Source organism: Chroicocephalus ridibundus, chromosome 8 (assembly GCF_963924245.1).
Source record: "Chroicocephalus ridibundus chromosome 8, bChrRid1.1, whole genome shotgun sequence".
NCBI lineage: Eukaryota > Metazoa > Chordata > Aves > Charadriiformes > Laridae > Chroicocephalus > Chroicocephalus ridibundus.
The window spans coordinates 45,851,698-45,875,623 of NC_086291.1; the positions used below are offsets into that span (position 1 = coordinate 45,851,698).

General features: G+C 38.9%; 1 protein-coding gene across 2 annotated transcripts in view; it reads right to left on the reverse strand.

Annotated features, from left to right (window-relative positions):
* ZC3H7A (zinc finger CCCH-type containing 7A) overlaps nt 1–21,542 on the reverse strand; it is a 29,906-nt gene extending 8,364 nt beyond the window's left edge. For both annotated transcript variants that reach the window (XR_010072261.1, XM_063344023.1), the window contains exons 1-16: nt 21,410–21,542; nt 14,801–14,904; nt 13,578–13,617; nt 12,576–12,773; nt 11,868–12,026; nt 10,144–10,224; nt 10,016–10,057; nt 9,146–9,179; nt 8,421–8,701; nt 6,331–6,538; nt 5,290–5,354; nt 4,340–4,532; nt 2,451–2,612; nt 1,605–1,801; nt 1,271–1,368; nt 24–205 (exon numbers count right to left, since the gene is read on the reverse strand). Coding sequence is in view for 1 of the 2 variants with exons in the window: in XM_063344023.1 (XP_063200093.1) it covers nt 24–205; nt 1,271–1,368; nt 1,605–1,801; nt 2,451–2,612; nt 4,340–4,532; nt 5,290–5,354; nt 6,331–6,538; nt 8,421–8,701; nt 9,146–9,179; nt 10,016–10,057; nt 10,144–10,224; nt 11,868–12,026; nt 12,576–12,773; nt 13,578–13,617; nt 14,801–14,868 (2,008 nt within the window). In the remaining variant the exon portion in view is untranslated. The remainder of the gene's footprint in view (nt 1–23; nt 206–1,270; nt 1,369–1,604; nt 1,802–2,450; nt 2,613–4,339; nt 4,533–5,289; nt 5,355–6,330; nt 6,539–8,420; nt 8,702–9,145; nt 9,180–10,015; nt 10,058–10,143; nt 10,225–11,867; nt 12,027–12,575; nt 12,774–13,577; nt 13,618–14,800; nt 14,905–21,409) is intronic.
* Between the last annotated feature and the right edge of the window lie 2,384 nt (nt 21,543–23,926).

The window sequence follows — 23,926 nt, forward strand, 5'->3', positions numbered from 1 at the left end:
AGCGCGCATTTTACCAAACTTACCTGTTTCCTTTTGCATTATCCAGACTTTAAGCTCTACCAGACTGTGAGCATAAAAGCATTTATCCTCTCGTAAACAGCCATAATGCACCTCATGTCTGCACAGGTCAAGCTGACATCGAATTTGAAAGGGGCGGATTTTGGAATACTTCACCATAGTTTCTCGCAAAATGTGGACAAGGCACCTGTTTTGAAAACAGTCAGTTTTAGACATTCTTTAAAATGGTTTTGTTCATGTCTGGAAAAACACATAAAATAACCATCCCTCATCATAGCTTACTCTTTTTAACATTATTTACAGCTTAGTCTTTTTAACACTTTTTATTCGAAATCAGAAAGCCAAAACAGTTTCCAGAAGGAAGTAGCATCTAATTATCATTTCTAGGCTGAGTAAACCATCATGGAACAGTACTCTTCTGAAATCCAGAGGTCTCCCTTCCGCTAAGCACTACTGAATTTTATCCAGCTGGATCACTACTTTCCAAGAGAGAAAGCATATCATGCTCACTTTCAAGTATATATTCTGACCTAAGTACAAACACAAGTACTTACTCTTTTGAAGAGCACCATTAAAGAAAGAGTTGATGCCTAGCTCTTATAGCTGCAGCGTTTCCCCAATATAGGGAAGTGGAGTACAAACAAAGCAATTAAAATGCTCCCACTTAACGTTTCCATCATATAAAAATGTAAGTCTATTAATTCTCCAAAGCTTATTTAACACTATTACCACTACAAAGTCTTTGTTAACTTTCAAAGAGTAATTGAAAACACTTTCCTAGCACTTTTTTATCAAATTAATTAATAAGGACTATGGTCTATTTCAGAGTAATTAAGGTAAACTTGTTCTTTAAACTGTTCTGAGTTAAAACTACAGCAAAATAAGCAAAACAGACCAAAGAGAGCAAACTTATGAATTCCTATATTAATTTAACATCACACATCTATTTACAGCAATGCAGCTCACCAGGAAGATAAGCCATTAACAAACTGACACCAAAACCAGTAAGATTCAAACATGAGCGTGGATACCACTAATTTTGAATGCACTGATAAAGAAATAATTCACTTTCAATTTAGTAATATGAGACAATCCTTGTTCAGTAAGTTTATCTTATCCATACTGCCAAAGCATAACAGTCACTTAGCAAGGAAGAGAATTTAATCAACACGTAAGAAATGAAAGTCAAAATGCCCTGAAACCTTTGCTTTTAATTTGAAACTTAAAGAAAGAGATGGTATTTCAGACATACTTGTTGTCTTCAAAGTCATGCATAGCAGGGTGAGAACAAGACGATGAGTTATCCTTGTTCCTTTTGCTTATTATTCTGGGTTTATGATCAAAACATTTCTGGAATACAAAAACAGGTAATTATAGAGTATGTATTTTATACATTTTAAAATATACCTTACCTTAAAGATTTTCACAGAGACTTCAACTAGTCTCTAATCTAAAGCCAGACAGATTATTATTGAACATGCATTTCAAAGTTTACAAAATAGTCACACATGAACCGAAGTATTTCTTTCCAGGGAATTTTATTATTTATTATCATTATTATCGTGTCATTAGAAATAAAGCAGCACCTCACAAAGAAACATAAATAATCCATGATGTTCTTGAAGAAGTCGGGACACAGTCAAGTTGATCTTTCCGTTTCCTCCAAAAAGAGCTTCTCGACTAAAGGCTCCTTTGCGCTCCAGTGTCCACACATCTATCTCCTCTTGGCAATACGCAAAGGTGCAATGACCTGGGTATCTGCATTCCTCTTCAGCAGCAACATCTAAAATGGTAACATTGAATATGACGTTGCTTTTACGCAACTTTTATTGGAAAATCATCTTAAAACTTCCACTATCTCCATTTCAAATGTTCTTCATACAGAAGATAAATCTGTTGTAAACGGGTCACTTAAGTCTAGCAGAGAGAAGCAAAACCTTATGCTGAATGACTTGCTGAAAATGTAAAACTCCTCAGAAAGGCTGATGCCAACCTCCATCAACTCTCCTTTTCCAGTCTAAGGCTACAAAGCTGAGAACCCAGAATACCCTTTGCTTAAATATCATCAGATATAGCTGATAATTAATCCACGAGTCATCTTGCTTATATCATAAGAGGAGGTTCATACAGCAAAACTCTAACAAGAATGCTTTTCTGTTGTTGTTTTGGACAGCAATAGCCCAGCACTTGGAAGCAAAGTTATTCATGATGAAGACCAGTACAGAAGTACAGTGCATGTTCTCCAAATAATCACATTAATGGTCAAAATACGTCTCTCCTTCCAGCCTTTGAAAATACAAGCAAGCCAGTGAACTTCCTTCTCAACCTCCCCTGAGCAAGAATAAAAACCTCAATCTATACTTCACTGTGGAAAAACTAAACTATATTACTTTGAGTGTAGGCATTAACATTTTACTATCTATAACACCTACCTTTACAAATATAATATGGTCCCACATACTGTGTTTTTGTTGGTCTTGGACGTATTTTTTTCCATGATTTATCTTCAGAGTTTTTTATTCTACCAATTAGAATATCCTTCTTACATTTATGTTCTAAATTGGGATGGTAAGCGTAATCCAATAATTTAGGACCTGTAACAATTACAGCAAATTGCTTATATTTGCATAACTTGCAGCATACTTTCAACATTTCCATACACAGACTGGCATGTAAGTCCAAAAGCAAAGTACATGACCACACTGTACAGAATTCCTACTTGCAACAGCAACTCTGAAGAACCAAAAGTCATTAACAGCCATGTCGAGCAGAATAGAAAAAAAACGGAATACTTACAAAAGGACCAGTCTCAGCAAGAAAAAAATCCCCACAAGTTATTTGGGGAGGGATGATGTGTTACCACCTTAAGATTACTTTGGGACAGCAACAAATTGCTGCCTTTTTTCAAATCCCAAAGTATATGTTTCCGTAACATTGATTTAAAACTTAAATTGCTTCTTTATAATACGTCAATGCGGATGAATTACAAGGGTCAGTAAACAGCTCTCTTAACCTTCAACTTATATTGTATTAGAACAGCTACTATGTTCAGAGACAAAACACACTAGGTAAGAAGTACACACATACCAAAAATATAAATGCCAATCCCAGAACTGTGTGGATTTGGAAACAAAAAATATACTTAGCTTTAAACTCTGTCTTTAGGATGACACTAAAGCGAAGACTACATTACCACTAAAATGAAGAAATCAGATGGAGAGTCTGAAGACAAGCAATGCTCAGTGAATTTTGCTATTTAAGGGACTACAAAAACGTGAGTGTGACCCAGTTTCTCTGGACAAGAAGCTGATGGAACAGTACAATTTCAAAAGTAGGTAGTAAAAGCAGGAGACACTTAAAGGCTTTGATAGAGATGCAAGGAAACAGAAGAAATAGATGCTTTGATACAAAAAGTCAAGATAGGAATGCACTTAGTATTTCCACCATCATTTTATAGCTCCTGCTTTTAACAGAATGTGTTTAATGGTTTTTCAAACATCACTTCATGGATTTTTCTTGTAAAATTAATTTGAACTAATATAAAAGTTCTTAAAACTACAAGAGTCACCCTCTAAATGTCTCGATACAATTCTTTATAAGATCCGTTACTACGCTGCACTTTATTAGTACATATCAATATCAGTGACACCTATGACTTTAAAGACAATGCTTATTTTTAAGATTAGTCTTAATAAAACCTTTTGCCTCTAGAATACAGCTCTGTTTAACAGCAATAGCTCAGGCCTAAAAGATTAGTTATATTAAAGCCCAATGCTGGTTAAGGTCCTTTGAGTCAATACAGTGGAGTTAATTATTACTAAGGTTTGGAAGCCTCAGGATTATGATTTAGAATTAGTTTGAAAGAACAATAAAACAGATGGGACGTGAAGGTTACCAGGTACTTTGAACTGCGGTTCAATTCCCCATGGCCAATCAGAGAGTACTGCAAGTTTTTTTTAAGTCTTGAGCAAAGGTGTCATTCTTCACAGTACCCTGGGGGTTGGGAGGAAAGTGAATACAGAATGTGAACGACCTTACATAGTACACCTACTGGGTGGGGAAAGCGTGTGGTGGTTTGTGGTGGTTTTAGGAAACAAGAATCCATTAGGACAAGAAATAAAGACAAGAAGAAAGAAGATAAGTTGTTGAAACATTTTACCAGTTCCTTAATCATAAGATCGTACTACATCTGCAAAGAACAAGTCAGGATTAACACTGTTTAGAAGCCAACAGTATTTTACTTTATGAAAACTAAAATTTTAAATGTATGCTTTTTATTTTTTTAATAAAATCAACCCAGTTGAGTCCAGAGGCCTCTTACCTTTTTTGACAAAACATAACTGGCAGGCCTGTCGTAGCTCATGTGTGCCTTCTAATGGGTTTCTTCCCGCAAGTGCTGAAGATACAGGTGTATTAGCAGTTGCACTGCTAAAAACATTTGAAAAATCATTTCTAGTTTGGCCTGCAATTCCCATGTAATTTTCGGACCCAAACAAACTACTAGGGCCATTTATCTGTTGGAAGAAAGCATATTTTACTTGATCCATATAATTTATCTACAATTAAAATTTAACCTACTGAATTTATTCTTCGAAGCATAAGAAAGACTATACACAACAAATTCATAATACAAGCTTAACTACACGTCTAAGAAGGGGACACAGAGATTTTACAGAAGCCATATACCCAGCCCAGACGAAGCATATAACAAGACCCAACCAGGTACAGGGAGTACAACAGCACTTCCCAGGCTAATTATCACTCCATCCTGGCTCATGAGGATCCAATCCTTCAAGCCACCCTTCGCCAAAAAATCAATGGCCAGCAGCATGACTGAAAACATAGCGCGTGACTAGAACACAGAGACCAGATGGATTCTCAGACACGAGGCGATCTCTGCTCTGTTCCTGTACTCGGACAGGTCTCCAGGATTTCTAACATTTCGCACTCAGATCGTAAGAGATTTTCTCGCTCTTAGGTTGGTTACTTTACACTTCCACAGTATATTACAGCAAGTTCCTCAGGCAGCAGAAGTGGCTATGACAGTAGTCAAAGTTTGCCTATATAAAACATTTGTAAATTTTTTCTTGTGTTCAATTATTGTTGTTGTGAGCTACTGTACAACTGTTTTCCAAGCCAGAATCATATTTTAATGATAAAAGTGCCATTTTTTTGAGAATAGAAACTTCTACTGTAAAAATTAAGATTGATGTTAAGCCTTCAAAACATTAACATTTGAACTGATGTGAAAGAAACATGAAAAATACTCACAAACAATGGGGAATTACTGCTGCTAAGTGTTGGTGTTCCATCCCTAGAAGCTGAACTTGAGAGATCTAAAGGAATAAAAAGAAGTTTTAGTTATTTCATATCCCCAAAACACCCTATGCAAAAAATTATTTATCACTCCTGAGAAGTATCAAATGTTTGTTTTTTTGACAAATACCAAAGGGGTTTTTTGGTTGCTATGATTATTTTTTTTCAATTATGTAAAAGCCCCTTGTAAACATCTGGGCTGAAAAATTACCAGGTAATCATCTTCAATATAACCAACTGATTAACATCAGCTGCAGCTTCACAGGCACATGCTGAAGCAACAGGAAGATACTTGTGCAGTAAAAAAAGGGTAGCTAGATAAGCAATATCTGACTATGAAAACTGAGGAGATGAAAAAAGGTTAAGAGGATTCTTCTATTTTTAATTTTATTTTGTAAATTTGGCTCCATTCTATACAGACCATGCTTCTGTAACAGTGGTAATTAGAGGCAAAACTTTATCTTTTCTAGTTTATTGGCTATTTATGTCTTATTATTTCACATACATAATTATAGTCCCTAGAGTCTGAATCCAAACATGTAACACTGGTATACACGGTTATATTACCCTTTTAGAATTTTTGTTTATTGCCAAATCATCATAGATGGTTTAAGCTGTAAGAACACATTTGTTGTTTTGTGTTTGTTTTTTGTAAAAAAAGAAAAAAAAATAGTTTGAAGGAACACAGCTCCTTCTTTATATTTATTTACCTGAAACAATTAACTTACACAATAAATGCAGAAAAACTGAACAGAGGGAGCCTGGAGCATGCTTATGTAGACCCTAAGTAAACAAAAGCTTTTTTAATCTAAATTTTTGTTTACAGTCAACACCAATTATCAATACTCTCAAAAATTGTGAGCACAGATCAAATGTTATGTAAGTGCTAAATATTACTGAATAGTTGTGAAAACTCATTTGTTAAAAAGGGAACCCAGCTGGCTCATGCACAACCCTCTCATTATATAAGGTCAAATATTAAGACTCATTTCTTACCTCTTTTGGGGTCACTGATTGAAAACGTGCTTAATGGTGAACAAAAATTTTCCAGTGAAGAAGCCAAAGGCTGTGAAAAGATTTCTGAAAGAGAAGGTGAAGGAACAAATCCTGCACTAACTGGCAGCGTCCCCAGCAAAGGGGCAGAGAAAGGTACACTAGGAGCTACACTTCCTGCAGGAATGGGTCCTCTGGCTCCTGTAGTTTGCTGGAAAAAAAGAAATTTAAAAAGAATGTTCACTCAAAGCAAAAAAAAAAAATTCTCAAGAACACAGTGTGCAACAGTTATTTCTTTTAGTAAAGTTTTTGCGAAGTTTTTATATACCTACTGAAAAGCAACTATAAAAGGTACGCTACAGCACGACAGTACTGTACAGAGCTGCATTACACTTAGAGAACTACAGTAATCAAACCCTAAAGAATGCCCTAATGGAAGGAATTATCCATGAATCCACCACTTTAATGGTTCAGTTAGCTAAAGTTTATTAACCTACTAATAGATTTGGATTTTTTTATGAATCAGATCAGATTTAATTTCCAAATTATGTTAAAAATGTAAGACAATAGGGAATAATCAGAAATTTACATGATTTTTTCTAAATAAAGAGAACATCATTCAAGCTGCAGTACAGTAAAGAGTTAAGAGTTAGCTTTGAAATAAATCCTCAGGTGTAATCAAATGATACCATGTTCTGCAAAGGCCAGATCACCCTTTTTTCCCCCCATGGAAAATAACATATCCTTTTGTACACCTTTGTTAATGACATTACCAAGTAGAGGAAGTTTCCCTCCCTCCTCCCAGACAGCTCCCCCTTGTCTGGAGGCTGACCAAATTGGTCTGCACAGAGTTTGGCCAACATTAAACTCCCTCTGTTGCCCAAGTTGTTAGCCTACAACTCACTCACGATTTCTACTACACGAGACTGCAGTTTATCTTGGAAGATTACACTTCCTCCAGGCTTTCACTATGACAACGAGTAGAGCATAGGCTAGAATACAGAATATTTCAGTTGGAAAGGACCTACAGTTGGACCTTTAGTGCAACTGCCTGACCAACTCACAGAACTTCCTAGGATCTCTGAAAAATAATTACTTTCTGCATCTCCAAAATACATTCTACAAAACAAAGTGAAAAAACAGAAAATTAGAAGCCCAAGCATTTTTTGATTTAAAGATTTACAACTGCATCCACAGCTGAATGAGGAATTAAAATCACAACTAACTGAAGAATTACATATGCCACAGTCTCATTTAACATTGCAATACTAAGGGCTCCAAAGGACTGGCAGGGCCACAGCAGAGAGTCAGGAACTTGCTAATAAGCTCAGACATCTCTGCTCATCAATCAGAACTCTCATTTTGACTAACAGTTAAGAAACTCTGTATGCTTCAGTCTGTTCTAGCTCTGGAATGATGGTGTAATTAAGAACAACTCTTCGTATGCCTAAATTTCTCTAATAATCTCTTATAAAAAAAGAATTAAATTCATGATGGTCTAACTATTTCTGGTTATCCAGGAGGTGGATCTGCACAAAGCTCTGATTGCAGAGATACTGGTGAATGCAGTAGAAGACCACAGCGCAAGGACTAGCGTCCTGCAAAGCTACTAGCATAAGTTTACCTATAGTTTCTACAACTACGGGGTGGGCACTCCAACACACTCTCAGTTTCTGAGAGGGTTTATTTGCACCAAAACACCCCCAAAACCACCAAAACGCACCAGCTGATGACTCCAAACGTCTACTTCACTATGCATAGTACTTCCTGGGAGCTACATCCCTCCCACTGTGGTAGCACTGTAGTAGCATAGCAGTATTTCTGAGGTAGTACCTCTCCCCCAGCAACCTTGCTCAGGTTTTCCAACACACAAAACCAATATAATTGTCCTTGGAGCTCTGCTGGGTCCTGGCATCTTTGCAGCCACATTAGCAAGAATCTGCACCAGAGAAAAATCGACCCAGTAATGCACAAATACAGCTCAATGTAACTAGGAAATTCAACTCACATTTCACTACTAGCCCACTTGATAAAAATACAAGATCCACTCATAAGGGTAGTTTTGAGAAAGAAAACAAACAAATAAGTCTTACCATTACACCTTCATCTGGATCAGGCACAGAATCAAGTAATTCATCAAGTTCTTCACCAATAATTATGTCTCCATCTCCACAATCTAAACATGCTTCTGGCATAGAGAAAGAAACATTCCCTCCATTTGTCAACACTGCAGAAGGCAAAGAAACCTTTTCCACTTGAAGAGGCATCACAGAAGATAAAGATGGTACGGGTACTGATGACACTTTAGACACTTCAGAACCAAAGTTTGATGAAGAAGCAGCAGAAACCATGTCTTGCTTCTGGTCAGATAGATCTGAAACAGGTAAGATGGGAATGACTGGAACTTTTGTTCAAATATGTAAAAAAAAAAAAATAATAAAAAAAAAGGTCTCGCGTAACTTTTACCCTGACAATGTGAGGGGTGAAGGAGTGGAGAAACACGATAAACATGATGAATGTCTATGCAAAACCACATTAAATTTCTTCAGCTTCCACTAACTTTCAATTCATGTGTACTTATATCTCAATGTCTGTATATTACTCAAAGTAAAAGAGACAGGAAAAGTTACAGACCTGATACTTTACTAAATCTTTGGCATATTCTCCCTCCCTGTTTTTCCAAGTTAAAGAGAACAGTATGAGACACTCACTATAAGAACAGTTACAACCATATCAAGTTGAGGAGACTGAAAGGAAATTTGCTCAGCCACTTAAATATGCTTCCTAGCATTAATAGTGTCACACAACCAAGACTCACCTAACTCAATATCTTCTACAGAAGAAGAAGAATTCTGTAAGTAAGAAAAAACATACCTCTCAGCACTTTGCACAAGAGCCATTAAAATTTTCAAAAACATATTTATAGACTAAGAATGTTAGTCCTCAAATTTAGGTTTTATAGAATTTGAAATTTATGAAGTCTAATGGAATTTAAAGGTCAAATACTTTTTTAGATAATGCATCCATTTGCAGACTGAAATCCACTCACATTATCACTAAAAACCTACAACCAACCAACAAAAATGAGAGTGGTACTTCAGGGAATAAAAGAGCCTAAACAGTATCTTAAATGAGCTGTTCCTACATTTCCCCATTCAGTTACAGCTAAATTGTCTACATTCCTGTGAAAAAATTCTGTAAGATTAAGATGAACTCCTCTTCATTACTGCTATTCAGGCACATTACAAATTGCAAAATAAATGCAAGTTCAGCTGCTAGTGAAGGTCGAATTTGGACAAATGCATAAATTAAAAGGAATTTTATCCCAGCACCCTTCACTTCCATAACTGTTAACAAAATAGATAAATAAATACATACATAAATGAATAAATACATAAGAAAGTACATTAACTATGCCCTTGCCTCAAGACATTAAAACTAAATATATTCATTGCGCTGGATTTAATGTTTTAACTAACATTTATTCTACAAAGATAACTTGAATGGTGATCTTGCGTCCTAGTCTGTCATAAATATATAGCAAAAATGAAGAACCCTGAAGTCCAAAATAACGGCATCTTCTATAAAATGTCAACTGCACAATTTTCAGTTCATCATCGTGAAATTATGAAACAATGATTCCCTGTCGTTTAAAGTCAGCTTGCACTTGGAACATGCAAAACCTTACCTGAGTTGATACATCGCTAGAAACTGAATTTGAGGAGGGTGGCTGCAATGAAAAGACACCTTCATTAAATACAGAACTGGTATCGAGAGAGGGAAACCTCAATGTAAAATGTTAAAATAAAATCTTACCTTTGCTCTTACATACGCTTTCCTTATTTTTAACCCTAGTTTCTGAGCTAGTTCTTGGGTAAGCTTAATCACACTTTCATCCTAAAAGACACAAATAAAATTTCATAATTTACATTGTCATCCAGTCAAGTCGGTGTTTACATCTCAGTCTATATTCAGTAAGATCCCTATATGCAGAATGTTTCACAATGCATCTTTACTCTTCCACAAAAATATGGGACTACAAGCCAACGCGGAAAAATACAGCTACCTTCAAGCAAAATTACTCCAATATTTGGAATTTTTTAAAAAGCCAGAAAACAGACAGTATCCTTCTCTTCCACTTGTTTGAATTTAAAATAACAGAAAGATTTTTCAGAAACCAGAAAAGTTCAGTGAAGTGGGGAGGGGTTGTGGGGGGGTGGTTTTTGTTTGTTTGTTTGGGGAGGGTGTTTGGTTTTTGAGGGGATGGGGGTTTTTGTTGTTTTGTTTTTACACAAATTGAGGGCCACATTTTCCATTACCATAATGTCTGCTACTACAAAACACTGCTGAATATTTAATGAGAACTCTGTATTTTGGCAGTAATTGCATCATACAACTAGAAAAAGTTGAGTTAAAAACCCGGTCATATTTCATTTTGTCCTATAGTTATAACTATCCATTTAAATTATTTTAAGAGTTAGTTTTCAGAATGAGTCCTACAGCTAGAAAAAGCTATCTATAAAACTTATATAAAGGCATATAAACCTGAAGCGAAAACATTCAGATTTGGAGGTGCAAAGTGAGGATCCAAAGTCCAAAGTTACACAGTCAGATAAGCTGCTGCGTATTTGGAAACACAACCGAAACCTTCTCTATATCAGGAGGTAAACCTATGCTCAACAGTTTGTCTAGCAATTTCACTGTAACTTTGATGTAGAAAGGCGAATAAAATGCATCTCAGTGTTCTGTCCTGTGATCAGTCTATTTTGAGCAAAGCATGCAGCTTCCATCAGCATTTTAGTTCAAATCAGGAATGCGTTTCTGAAGTGAAGCTCTTAATCATCCTTTTACTGCGTTTTAGTTTGCATTATGAAGTGTCTCAGAGAACGAAATTAGATTAATTTTGGATGAAACTAAATCAAAAGTGCTGTGGGAATGCACCTGATGCACTCCAACTCTCTTGTTTTTTTTAAAAAGCAACAACAAAAATAAAAAAACCCAACAAACCATGGAAATCAGATCCTCAGAACCAGCATTTCAGTCTACCGATCCTCTCCTATTACACCCCACACTGCTGCATAATAAGTGATTCAGATGGAGGACAATGCACAGATAAGGTTGTTACTAAATGCTCAGAAAGCTAAAATACAGTTATCAAAAGAATCAATATTTACGTTATATTTAAGGGTGTTTTTTCTCTTTATGTCATGAGTATACTTCTGACTGTAAAGAATTTTAAACAATTAATTCAGTGGCTCCAGTGTTTATTGCAAACGTTTATGGCACTTGACCCTCCCTGCAAATTGACTATTTCTTGTGCTGGAAGTTAACACAACAAACTGAGCTTGGGGACTGTAATCTCTGCTATCAGTCTTCACCGTCTTCACTTCCACAAAAAAAATAATTCTTAGAGGAATAAAAAAATATTTTACTGCATTAAAAAAAACAAACCAACCAAAAAACCTTCAATGGTCTTGATGTAAATACATGTTTTCTGTATTAAATCTTTAAAAATAATCATCAATATATAATTTACCTACCTGCGGCACAGCAAGAGAACATTTTGCTACAGCATCGTAAGCCTTCTTATACCTTCCCAGTTCATTCAAAGCTTTTGCTTTCCGATAGAGAGCTCTGAAATTGTTTTCATTCAATCTTAATGCTATCTCACAGTCTTCTAGAACTTTTTCATGCAATCCCTACAAGGAGAAAAAAGAAAAAAGGCACTATCAGAACTATTATCATTGAAATACTGAATTTAAACTGTATCAGATGAAGGTATTGAAACACTATAAAACATTCACCAAGGCCACTGCACACTGCGCACACGAGTTTTGCTAAGTCACCAACGTATGCAAGTAAAAAAAAGCAGGGCCATCATTCACAGAAAATCCAATAATAGTAACGAAGGCAATTTAGCTCTTTCACAAAAGCTATCTTATTCCACAGAGAAAGTAGCAGACTTGGGTGCAATCAGCAGTATAAATGGATAAAAATACCGTTCCATCAACCTCCAAGTCTAGTATGACTCTTTTATGTTAATATACTAGTATTAGTAACTGAAAATATCTCGATGATTATACTTGTGTAAAAATAAGGGAGTAAAGAATATGCCAAATGATGATTTGAAACATGCCAATTCTCAAACCAATACCAAGAGTTTTCCACTCACTAGGAAACTTTCCATGTCTTCACACTCTGTTAGCGCATTGTTCTTGAGAAATCATACAGTTTAAACAGAAGCTTACCATATTTGAAAAACATGCTGTCCTGTTCACGTGCAGCTTCTCTAAAATATCATCAGAAACATGGATTTCTTCAGAATTAGCATAATCAGCTATATTTATAGCTTCTGTGTAGTGACTCAGTGATCCTCTCCAATCACCTTCTCGGTACACATCATTTCCTTCATTAAAAAGATTTCTAACAAGCTCTCGTATAAATAACTGGAACAATGAAAAGAAACACTCATCAAGAGCAGTATTTGTTGTTTATCTTCCATGTTGCCAAATACATTTTAGAATAGAAAATTTATACTTGTAATTTCACAGAATCAAATGCAAAACTTTTGTCTGTTAGTATTTTTCTTCTGACATTTTTCCAAGACAATCCCTAATATAAAATACACAATACATGTAAATAAAAGAGGCTGAACTACTGATAAAAGAATTACTTTGTATAAATAAGTTAAGACAGATGTGTGTGTGTATGCTGCCATAGCAAGATTTTTTTTTAATCTAAAATGTGAACAACTGTGTTTTTATCTAATATGTTCTTAAATCCAATGAAACCACCTTCCACTGGTTAAAAATGCTAACAAGATGAGTCTGAAAATATAAGTAAAAAATTATGCAAAATAATAACACGTACAGAAACAAAATGTGTTATGAAGATTTATGTGACAGAGGTCCTTTTATCTCACTTTTGCTGTGCTTCTGTAAACTTTACTCAGAATAGTACATTGTTTTATCCATTGAACACCCCAAATTCATCCGTAACACCAGTAGAGAAAGAGTTAATCTGAACTCCTATATGAGCACGTATATATGTATATGTAGCACATATGTATGACCCCAGGCATCCAAATGTCTGAACACCTGTTTCACAATGTAAGTAGTCCAATATTGAGACACTGTAAATTACCATTCATATTATACCATTTCTTAAATGATGATTAAAAATAAGGATAAATATAATAAGTTAGGCCCATATTAAAAGCCCTTCAGAAAATGCAAAAGTAATTTCATTACCTCATACTGTTCTTGCGTCCCTGGATAGGGCAAAGTAGATCTAGAAAAACAAATTACAAAATTTACTCACTATACGTATTGCTTTAAAAGACAATCAGATGGGAGAATACTGGTTGTTACTAAAAGCAGACTCACTTGCTGCAACAGGCAAATTGCTAAATATTGTCTATTGCCTGCACTGAACAAGGCGGGAATGTCATAGATCAGTTTTGATTAAACAACTGTGTTTTCTTATTAGTAATGACTCATTTTCATTTAAAGTTACAAAGCCAGTCTTAACTCTGCTGCTCAAAACATGCTAAGGTTGTGAATGCTTTGAGTTTAAAGCCTCAATGTTGTTTGTTTAAAAACAACTTCCTTCCTCTCCTCCACTGTGCATAAACAGACTATACATGAGGAGAACGGCAATCTTATTGTAAGTATTATAAAATGACAAATTATCTGTCAAAAGAAAACATCAGTTTTAATTAAGTCATACCAATGACACTACAGGAATTTTAAGAGTTCTTTTGTATGACACGCAACAGGGATTTCTTTAACACAGAACAGAGATACTTACTTCTAACTTTTCAGGAAGAAAAATGGGAAGCCTTTCCCTTCCTGTATAGGTTACCTGAGAATCTGTTTCTCAATAATTTTTAAAAGGGCAGTTTTCTCCCCCTGCTCTCCCCCACTCCCCCCCACCACCAAAGAATGCCTTACACGAGCAGCGAACTAGAGTGAGACTTCACAATGATTTTAAGCTAGCCAGGATCTTCTAGAGGAGAATTTGGCATTGATCCAAACAAAAATTAACTACTAAGATGATTTTTCATTAGGTTAAATTTTAGCTCCAGAAAGTTGAAACACTTAGGTAGTGGTGAGCAAATCCATCCCTTTCCCTAGCAACCCAGTCTTAGGGGTAGCTGCCCACAAGTATAAGGTGGATTTTCAGACTATCAACATTTTCCACCCACCAAAAAAAAGTCAGTGCTGATTTTTCTCAACGGCAGAAAAGGAATACCCTCCCACCTTCAATCTGCTCTGTTTGGGAACAAAGAGGGGTTCTGTCTTTTCTTTAAGAGTGCTCTCCACTTCCATGTTCATGGTAGGAACTATTCTGACGATAAAGACAGGTCCTCCTCCTTCCTCTGCTGGTGCTGTATTAAAAGGACTTTCCCAGAGCTATCCATCTAATCTACATATGTGTATAAGCATACAAGAATAAAACCACAAAATCATACTCTATAAACTGGAGTCCTTTCTTAATGTCCTGTTGTCTAGTGCTCCTCTCTTCCGACACATTGGACATGTTATCCTGAACATCCACTTTTCGGATATGCCACTCCTCAAAAAGGAAGAAAGATAAATGGCTGTTAATATATAGCAGTTTGCATTTGGACCAGAAGGATCCGATCTCCCATCAACACTAAGTCCATCATACAAACATGATACTGCAACGCAGCTTCAGAGAACATGCTCTGAAGAAACTTCACGCAAACACCGCAGTGCTCACAGCCATGCGGGCCGAAGCCCCAGGTGAGAAACAACAGCCCCTCTCTCAGTGCCCAGTCACACTACACTTTGACAGAAAACCTTTCTTATAATCTCTACTTCATCTTTGGTTTTCCACTTATTTACTCCAGATCACCCAGAGTCATGTTAGCGAAACTGAACCAACCAACAAGCACAGCTTGCACAAACTACTGCTGAACCAGGCTCAGGTTCCACAGCGTCCCCCTTTAATAGCTTTATACTTTTATTTGTTTGTTGAAGTAGAAATAAACTCAAGAATGTGGTATAGTTATTAATAAACCCCAAACTGACTACAAAACTACCATTAACTCTAATTCTAGAGTCTCTCATCCTCACCCAACTCCTAAGGTGTAATTAGAAGCAAATTCCTACTGCTTTAATAATATCTATCAGTTGACTAAGGTGAAAATCTTGGAAACCTTACTGGTAGCAAAGACTACCTACTTCATTTGAAAGACTGGATTACTGTAATGTAATTCCACATCATCAACATGACATTTAAATCCAATTTAAGTAGTCTGGATCAGTGATTTATTTTTTTTCTTCACGTCTTTCATTTACTGGATTTACAAATATGCAAGTTAAACAGGCTAAACTGATCTGTATAACCTTCAAGATAAGGCTAATTAAAGTATGGTTTCACTGCTGCATACATTTGTGACTAATTGCAATATAAGAATAGAACTTATTTTTACAAAACAGATCAGTAGGAAAAAGTTTTATTCTGAAAATACTGAAATTCAGAAAAAGGCTTTTAGCTTGAGTAATATTTTTTTTTGTTAAGAAAATCACTTTTCGTAGGAATTTATAGTTAAAAAGAAAAAAGGAATTGCATGCAGTACATTTCTATTGGTCTTGAAAGTAGGCTAAAAAAGGGCAGTATTTTGTGCCAGGTTACCGTTTCACATCAACAACGGAAGAATGAAAACAAAGTAAAATAAAATAGAAAAAACTAAAATAACCTCCAGCAAACTCAACAAAACCTCAAGTGAGAACAGAAATCAGCTGGAGAAGATTCCCTACTTTCTCAATTAATGTGGAATAATGAAACAATCTGAAGAGCTTTCAGCACTAATAATGTTTACAAACCTTTCCAAAGCATCTTAAATGAACACATAAAGTCTACACTATTTCAAGTCATTAAGAGTTAGCCCTATTGTAACACATTCTTAAGAGAAGCAAAAGAAACTGAGTAATTTTCTTAAGGTCACTAAGCAAATTAATGGAAGTACTTCAAGTCCCCATTTCACCTCACTTCTTACTGTGACCTGTAATATCTGTAATACTGTAATATCACCAAGCTTTAAAAAAACAAAAAAAAAAAGAACAAGTCTGTAGACAAATATCATTGACAGCTACAATAATTTACTGACATGAACTGTTCAGCTATTGCGTGGTTAAGTATATAAATAGCACTCAGTCATCTACTCTCCAGAGAGGAAATAACCATGAATGCCTTTTGTAACTGTTTTTCATGTTATTTTATGCACCATCTTTTCTTCCACAAGTTAGCAATACATACAGGGCTTTTGGCAAGTACATGAAAGACTTTTATTATAAGATAAATGTTTTCATGAGTAATAATAGTTTATCTATAAAGAAATCTAAATATAAATGCCAAAAGGAAATCTATTGGGGATCTGAATATATTTTATTAAGTCATTCATGGTTTAGATTTTAGAATTCAAACAAAGGCTAGTAAGAGTAAGAAATTCTCACAGTAACCAAAGACAGCAGCAATATCAGCATATGCTTTCCCACAAAAATAGGTAAGCTATGTAGAACATATTTTATTCCCCTGAATTAACAGCTGACAAAGTAATATCCTGCCAACACGAGAGTCTTGCATATGTCAAGATCTGGGCAAATGTTAAGATCAGCTTTACTCTAATAATTTTCATCAGCCCCAATACTCCACACCAACAACTTGCAGAGATGAAAAGAGTTCAACATAGCAACAACTCCATTTATTTATCACCTCTAGGATAAATATTAAAGAATAAATGATATATTGAAACTTGAGGATGTGGAGATCCAATTTCTCAATAACAATAAAGTTAATGGAAATGTTACAAACTGGCATCACAGATAATAGAAAACTGCAAGTAATGAACATATGTGAGTGGTGCAATTTACTATTCAAAGCAGTTTTCTATTTTTTTTGCTACTTACTCATCTGCACCATAAGATGTTCAGGCAAAAATTATCTTTCCTTAACATATTTTGACAGTAACATTGCCCCAATATCAGATGATTTTGCAGGGTTTTTAAAATTGTTTCAGATAGCACATCTAACAGCATCTCTCCCATCAAAACTATTCTTAGATCCTCTTGAGCAACCAGAAACACATTAGACTCGTACAAGGCAAACAACAATCGTGTCTTGACTTTTAATGTCATGCATCCATTTTCAAAGTTTAAAAACCCCGCCTATTTAGCAACAGCTTTTCTCTTCCATCTGCAGGGACAGAGTTTAAAACAAATTATCAATATATACATATATTTTAAAAGTTAAAATGTTGCTTTGTTGCTTTTAACTATTACTAGAAAAACTTTACTCCGTACAATTCACTGAATGAGTCAAGCTAAAAGAAAAGAAAGAAAAAAAATAATATGGGATCAGAAAAAAAAAAAAAGGCAGACTAATACATCAGTAATTAAGGTCACAGACAGAATTGATCGTTGCATTAAATGTTGTATTTCTACAGCTGCTGGTACATGACCAATACAAGCTTAACTTGCTAAATCTAGTAGAGTAAAATGAAAGCTGCCTAACCCCAAACAAGTTAAAGAACAATTTATACTCTTTTACCTTTATCACAGGCTTCAACTCGTCATGTTTTGCAAAAGCCGAAGCCAAGTGACAGAAAGTACACTGCCAGTAGCCAATGTCACCTTTGTCACCTTTTCTGATAGATGCTGGTCCAGTTATACAAACAGGAGATACGGAGGAAAACACGTTTGTGCCAGCTCTGGCAGACAGGAATACCTACATGCTTCTCTTACACAAAGCCACTTATGCCTCTTACTGGTTATATGCCTTCCTTCCAGCATAGGGCAAGACAAATTTCTCATTTTCTGTATTTTGGCACTTCTGAGACATTCAAGATAAATTTTAAAGGACACTCATAATATTTAGGGATAATCCTTCAGGCACAAGAGCGTTGAACACAACAACTGCTTAGACTATCTTGCAAAGCAAAACTGATCTTTGGAATGCAAGCCAATAAAATCATGCAGAATGCAGGCAACCGAGATGTTCTGTAGAATGAATACAGGCCTCAGTTATTCTGAAAAGCAAGGTCACACTGCTTAAAACTTTGGAGAGTCAAGCCTTTCCATTTCTCAATTGCAAATCCAGGGAGCAAGTATCTACAGTTTGAAAATTCAGTCCCGAAGGGCAGGGAACTGGGCAGGACTAATCCTCTCTCCTGCTGCCTACGGTTGTGCAAACAGCTTGTTTAGAGATGGAGAAGACAGGAAAAACACATAACGTTATTTGGGGACCAGAACTGCTACCACTGGGAATTAACGACCTTCAGCTGACCAAATAATTCTGTTATTGTTTTTTATTGACATTAATGGTTTCTGCTATTTTAAATACTTAAAATAAGCATTCTCTGCAACTTCAGACCTAAATGGTGAAAACAATTGGAAGTCCACTGGTCCTCACTGCACTTCCTTCTCCGCAGAGCTAAAACTTAAAAACTAAGTGCAGTGTATAGATGTGTTCTTTTAAGATATAGAAGCATATCCTCTTGTCACGCACCACTGAGTTCAATATTAGTGCAATTACTGGGTTACAGGGATCTCAAGTTAGAGCTTTGTATCGTACAAAGCACATTGAAAATTTTATCATGATTGCTGCTGATAGATCTCTACCAGCCTCAGTGGTTCAGCTGAATTATGAGCCCTGACTGGGGAGCAAGTCTAGTGAAAATCACACTGAGTGAAGGGATCCCCTTTTGTATTCTAGCATCAGCCTTCTCCCCCTTTTTATGACACAGGCAGAAGAAGGTAACAAACTCAAATATTAAATCAACTCAGTCACAAATTAACCTATGATTTACACCATCACATGCCAAAACTTGGATCAGCAATCAGAATTTATGAAAGTGTACAAAATCAAAGTGTGAACAGTTCACCAGTGTTTCCACATAGGAAAACTGTACTGCAGAAGAGAGCAGTTACACCTAGAGTAAAGACAATACTGCAAAGAGAATGGGGAAGATTGAACCAGAATGGCCGTAGTGACTATATGACTAAGAGACAGGCAGTATAAATCCCTTTCTCCTATAAGAAGCGAAAGCCCATCGCTGCTGCTGCCTCCTGCACCGCTACCAGCAGCAGCAAGCATCATGTGTTCAGGCATCTGGATCCAAAAAGCTGTCTGTGTTTAATTCCCACCCCAGGGGCACAAGAAAGCGGGGAACTACCTTAACAGAGGCAAGTAAGAAAAGAAGGTACACACATGCAGCTGTACCTTAACTGCTTCCTAGGGAGATGTCAGCAACAAAACCATCTCCGGTACCCCCAGCTCCAACCCAGACAAGAATCAGACTGGACACCAAGCACCTGCCCAACATAGCCTGACCCAAAGCAGACTCCTTGCTCATCCTGACCATCTGACAGTTTAAATGAATGATTACAGATAATAAACTACAGTGCAAATTAAAGCATGCCTCACAGAGACTGTAAACTGCTCAACAGACTTGGACTGGCATCAAGGTGAGGAAGAGAAAATAGAAATCCTAATACAAAGCCTTTTTAGAAGTATCTTCCTCAGCACAAAAGATTTAATATTCATGCTCATGCATCACTGGGCCATTACACGGGACACTTCAAACATGTAACATGCTGGGGGGCAACAGGGAAAAGTGTACACAGTACACGTTTCAGTAACTCAACACGTTGAGTTAATTCCTCTGCTTAATCTAATACTTCTGGTTACAATCACGCAGTTCTGTTATGTCAGCTGAAAAAGCCACTTAACGCAGACATTACTCAGTTTCAGTTTTTATTTTTGTAAAAAAAAAAAAAACCAACGCACAAACTTAACTGTTGTCAAAATGAAACATCTAAATGAAGCAGAGTATACAGCAACAGTTTAACATCTACTCACTCCACATTCTTTATTTACCTAAAGTATGTAGTTGCATCTCCTCCCACTCGTTCCCTACCCACAAAATACCAAAATATTGTTCAAGGTTTCTTTTCTATTCTCATAGCTTTCCTACATTTTTTTTTTTAAATCCGTGAAAGAAACAGGAGAGAACAAAGGCGCTTCGTAAAGTCGCTTCATTTCCCTAGGAAATTAAGGAGTGGGGCTGGAAGACTTTGGTTTATGGTTCCCTTAGACATTTTAGTAAAGAGCAAATCCAAAATTTGAGCTGAAGAAGGAGCATCTTAGCAATAAATCCAGGTTTACGGACGGAATTTGAGTTGATTACCAAGATAAGCTTTGGTAATCGATTTTGATGACTGCAACTGACAGTCTTTGGGGTTTTTTTTAAGCTTTTACTTCCCGTAATACATTATGACTTTCTGTAACGAAGCGGTGACAGTGCTGCCTAACCGGGGACACAGCCTCAGCAAAGCGGAGGAACGGAAAACGGGCGTTGTTTTTCCCTTCGGCTGGACGAAGGGGGGCACAAGTTGCACCGCGCACTTCTTCCAGCAGAAAGACCGAAAAACTCGTCACACGCGAAACGTGCCCGGGACGGGACGGGTCGGGGCACCGGCGGGACACGGTCCCGCTCCCAGCCGCTGTCAGCGCGTCCTTCTCCGCGCCCCCTGTCAAGCGCGGGGGTTTTGCTTCAGTCACGGAGCACCAGCGCTCCCAAACCCCGCTTTTCCCAGAGAGCGGCAGCGGGAAACACGCCGGGCCCGCCTCAGGCCGAGCGGGCCCCGGTCCCGCCGCCACCCTCCGCCCCGCGCTCAGCCGGGCCCGCCCGCCGCCGCCTTTGTTCGCGCCAACCGGCTCCCGATCACCGACGGACAGCCCTCTGCGGCGGCGCCCGCCGCCCAGCCCGGCCAACTGCTCCAGCGGCCGCGCCCGCCGGCCCCCGCTCCCCCGGGAAAGGCGAGACAGCGGGCCCCGCGGCGGCGGCGGGGCGGCCCCACCCTCGGCCGGGAGGCGGCTGGCCCCCGCGGCGCGGGGAGGAGCGGGAGCGGCTGGCCCCGCCGCACGGAAAGCGGGCCGCGCCAGGCCAGGCCAGCATCGCCGCCCGCGCCTGGACGCCCCTTCCTCAGGCGCAGAGGCCCGTCCGCGCCGGGGACAGCGGAGCGCGGCTCCCCCCGCCACGCTCAGCCCCTACCTGCTACTAGGGCCCGCGGGAGCGCAGCACCGCAGAAAGCGGAGCCAGCGAGCCGGGCGCGCGGCGGCGGCAGCGGCGGCGGCGGCGGCGGCGACAACGGCGGCGGAACCACCCCCGCCCCGCCCTCGGCCCCCCCTCCCCAGAGCGCCCCCTGCTGGTGGGAGGCCGCCGGGTGCAGGGCCCGACCCGATTGGCCGGGGCGCGAGCGCTGGGAGCTCTCCCATTGGCTTGCCGCACTTGTTTTGGAAACCGACGCTTCTGATTGGTGACGGCAGTGAAATTATTCGCTGCTGATTGGCTAGATGTCTAGGGCCCGCCCCTCCGTGCTCCAGTTCCCTTCCAGCTGGCCGCAGAGCCCGCCCCGAGGCCCGCCATGGCGCACGACCGGTTGAACAAGTAACGTCCGCCCCACGCATGCGCCCGTCATCCCGGCCCGGCGGACCCTTGCGCTTCCCATTGGTTCTGCCGGAAGCAGGCGGACGTGGCTGGCCTGCCGGAGGCGCCCTATGGGAGTCCTCGCGCCCACTGACGTCACCCTCCTCCTTCCGCCGCGCGCGTCCGCCCTGAGGGGCCGCCGGCGCTGAGGGGGCGCGAGGCGGCGGCGGGTGGAGGTTGAGCTGCGCTCTGCGGGATCCGGAAACGGCCTTCGTTTGGGCGCCGGAGAGGCGGCAGTCTGTGGGCGATACCCCGAGGGTCGGCGTTGGGCGCCGCGCCCTCAGCCGCGCTGAAGGGACCGCGGGAGTTCGGGCGCTGCCCTGCGGCGCAGGCACGACCCGCCGGTTTTCTCCGTCTCTCGCCTGGGATGCGTATTTATGAACCCGGGAACTTATATCTTCTGACTCTCTATGTTGGAACTCACAAAAAACGTTTGTGAAAACTCGTTTGCCACATAATAAAGCCCGAGGCCGCAGGCGGTGTGAGGGACGTTGCTTGGCCATTGCTGTCGGAGGGGTGGCGGCTGATGGCGAGGGCGGGAGCGTCCCTCCGTGACAGGCGTCAGGTTCCGCGCCCGCCGGCACACAGGCCCTGCCGGGGAACCGCTGGATTACGGGTATTTCTCTGCCCTCGCGCATGTGAGGGGTCGGGGCTTTTCCTGTCTTACAGTGGACACAATTGATATTCTAATACTACTGTTTCCTTTTTTCTAGTAGTGTTAGTGATGGCAACTTCAGTAGTTTAGCCTTGTACAGGTGTCCCAACAAATAGCGTGATAAAAAACATTTCATACACTGCTGTGGCATGTGTGGTAGAGCTGTATAAAGAAAAGCTTTCCAGGTTTTAACAAATACAGAATACAAATTACACTACCATTAATTGAGACTGAAAGGAATACAGCCAATTAGTAGTTTATCATGTGAAGTTATGGTGAGGGAGGGTTCCCTGACCTGGTGTAGCATAACCGTGTTAAACATCGTTCCAGCCTAATTACTATGGAGGGACTGCGAGAATAAATTGTTGAAGCTCTGCCTGGAGGCTTTTCCCAACTCCAAAGGGCAAATTACCTCCATTTGATCTCAGTTATGTCAATTCTTGAGACTAAGTGTGACAGTTTAATGGAGCAGTCAGATACTAAATAGTTAATGCTTAAGTGCGTAGAATGAAATTTAGAATTCCCATAGGACTCAATGCAAAATTGAGATTTTGCTTACTGCAGGAACTAAAGGGAGGGGAGAGAAACAAAAAGAGCCAAAAAAAAATCATACATAGAGCAACAATTATACCTATGGGCCATAAACTATGAAATAGACCATAAAAATGGTAAGAAGGCTTATCTAATTCTGAATTACAATTGTTTGAACATTGAGCAGCTTAAGAGAGCAAGCAGTGTGATCATTCTCATCCAGAACAACAAACCACTGCTGAGGTAAAATCTTTTGGCTGGTAGTAGCACAACGAAAATATTAATCCTGGCTGTTAATCCTTTTGATTTATAGGTATTACATAAATCATGTTGCTGACTTTTCTAAGCCTGCTGTTAGGATTGGCTACATACCATTCACCTTTAGAGAATGGCTTGTTGAGAACTCCACCGATGGGCTGACTGCTTTGGGAATGTTTCAGATGTAATACAGACTGCAAAAGTGAGCCTGAAAATTGCATCAGGTAAAGTTAAATTACTAAAAACATCTATACAAATACCCTACCTATTAAACACTTAGAAAACAAAGTAAATTTTGTGTTAGAATTAAGAGGGTATTGAATAAATTGTTCAGGTGTTATAACACATTGTACCCTATTAAGCAGAGTGAGAAGCACAGCCATGTATAGCTTGGCATTATGTTAGAGTGGGAGCTGTAGAGCCGTGCTTTCCATGATAGGTACAAGGTGTGCAGAATACCTTGAGGATGTGGCTAGATAAATACTATAAATGTCTGACAAAGTATGTTTTTGTGGAAGTAATATATTTAGCTTTTATATATATTACATTGGAAGAGGGTAACAAGTAATTATCTTCATTCCATGTTTAGTTACATGATATAACAATTAACTACTCGGAGGAAAACAAAAGTAGTTATC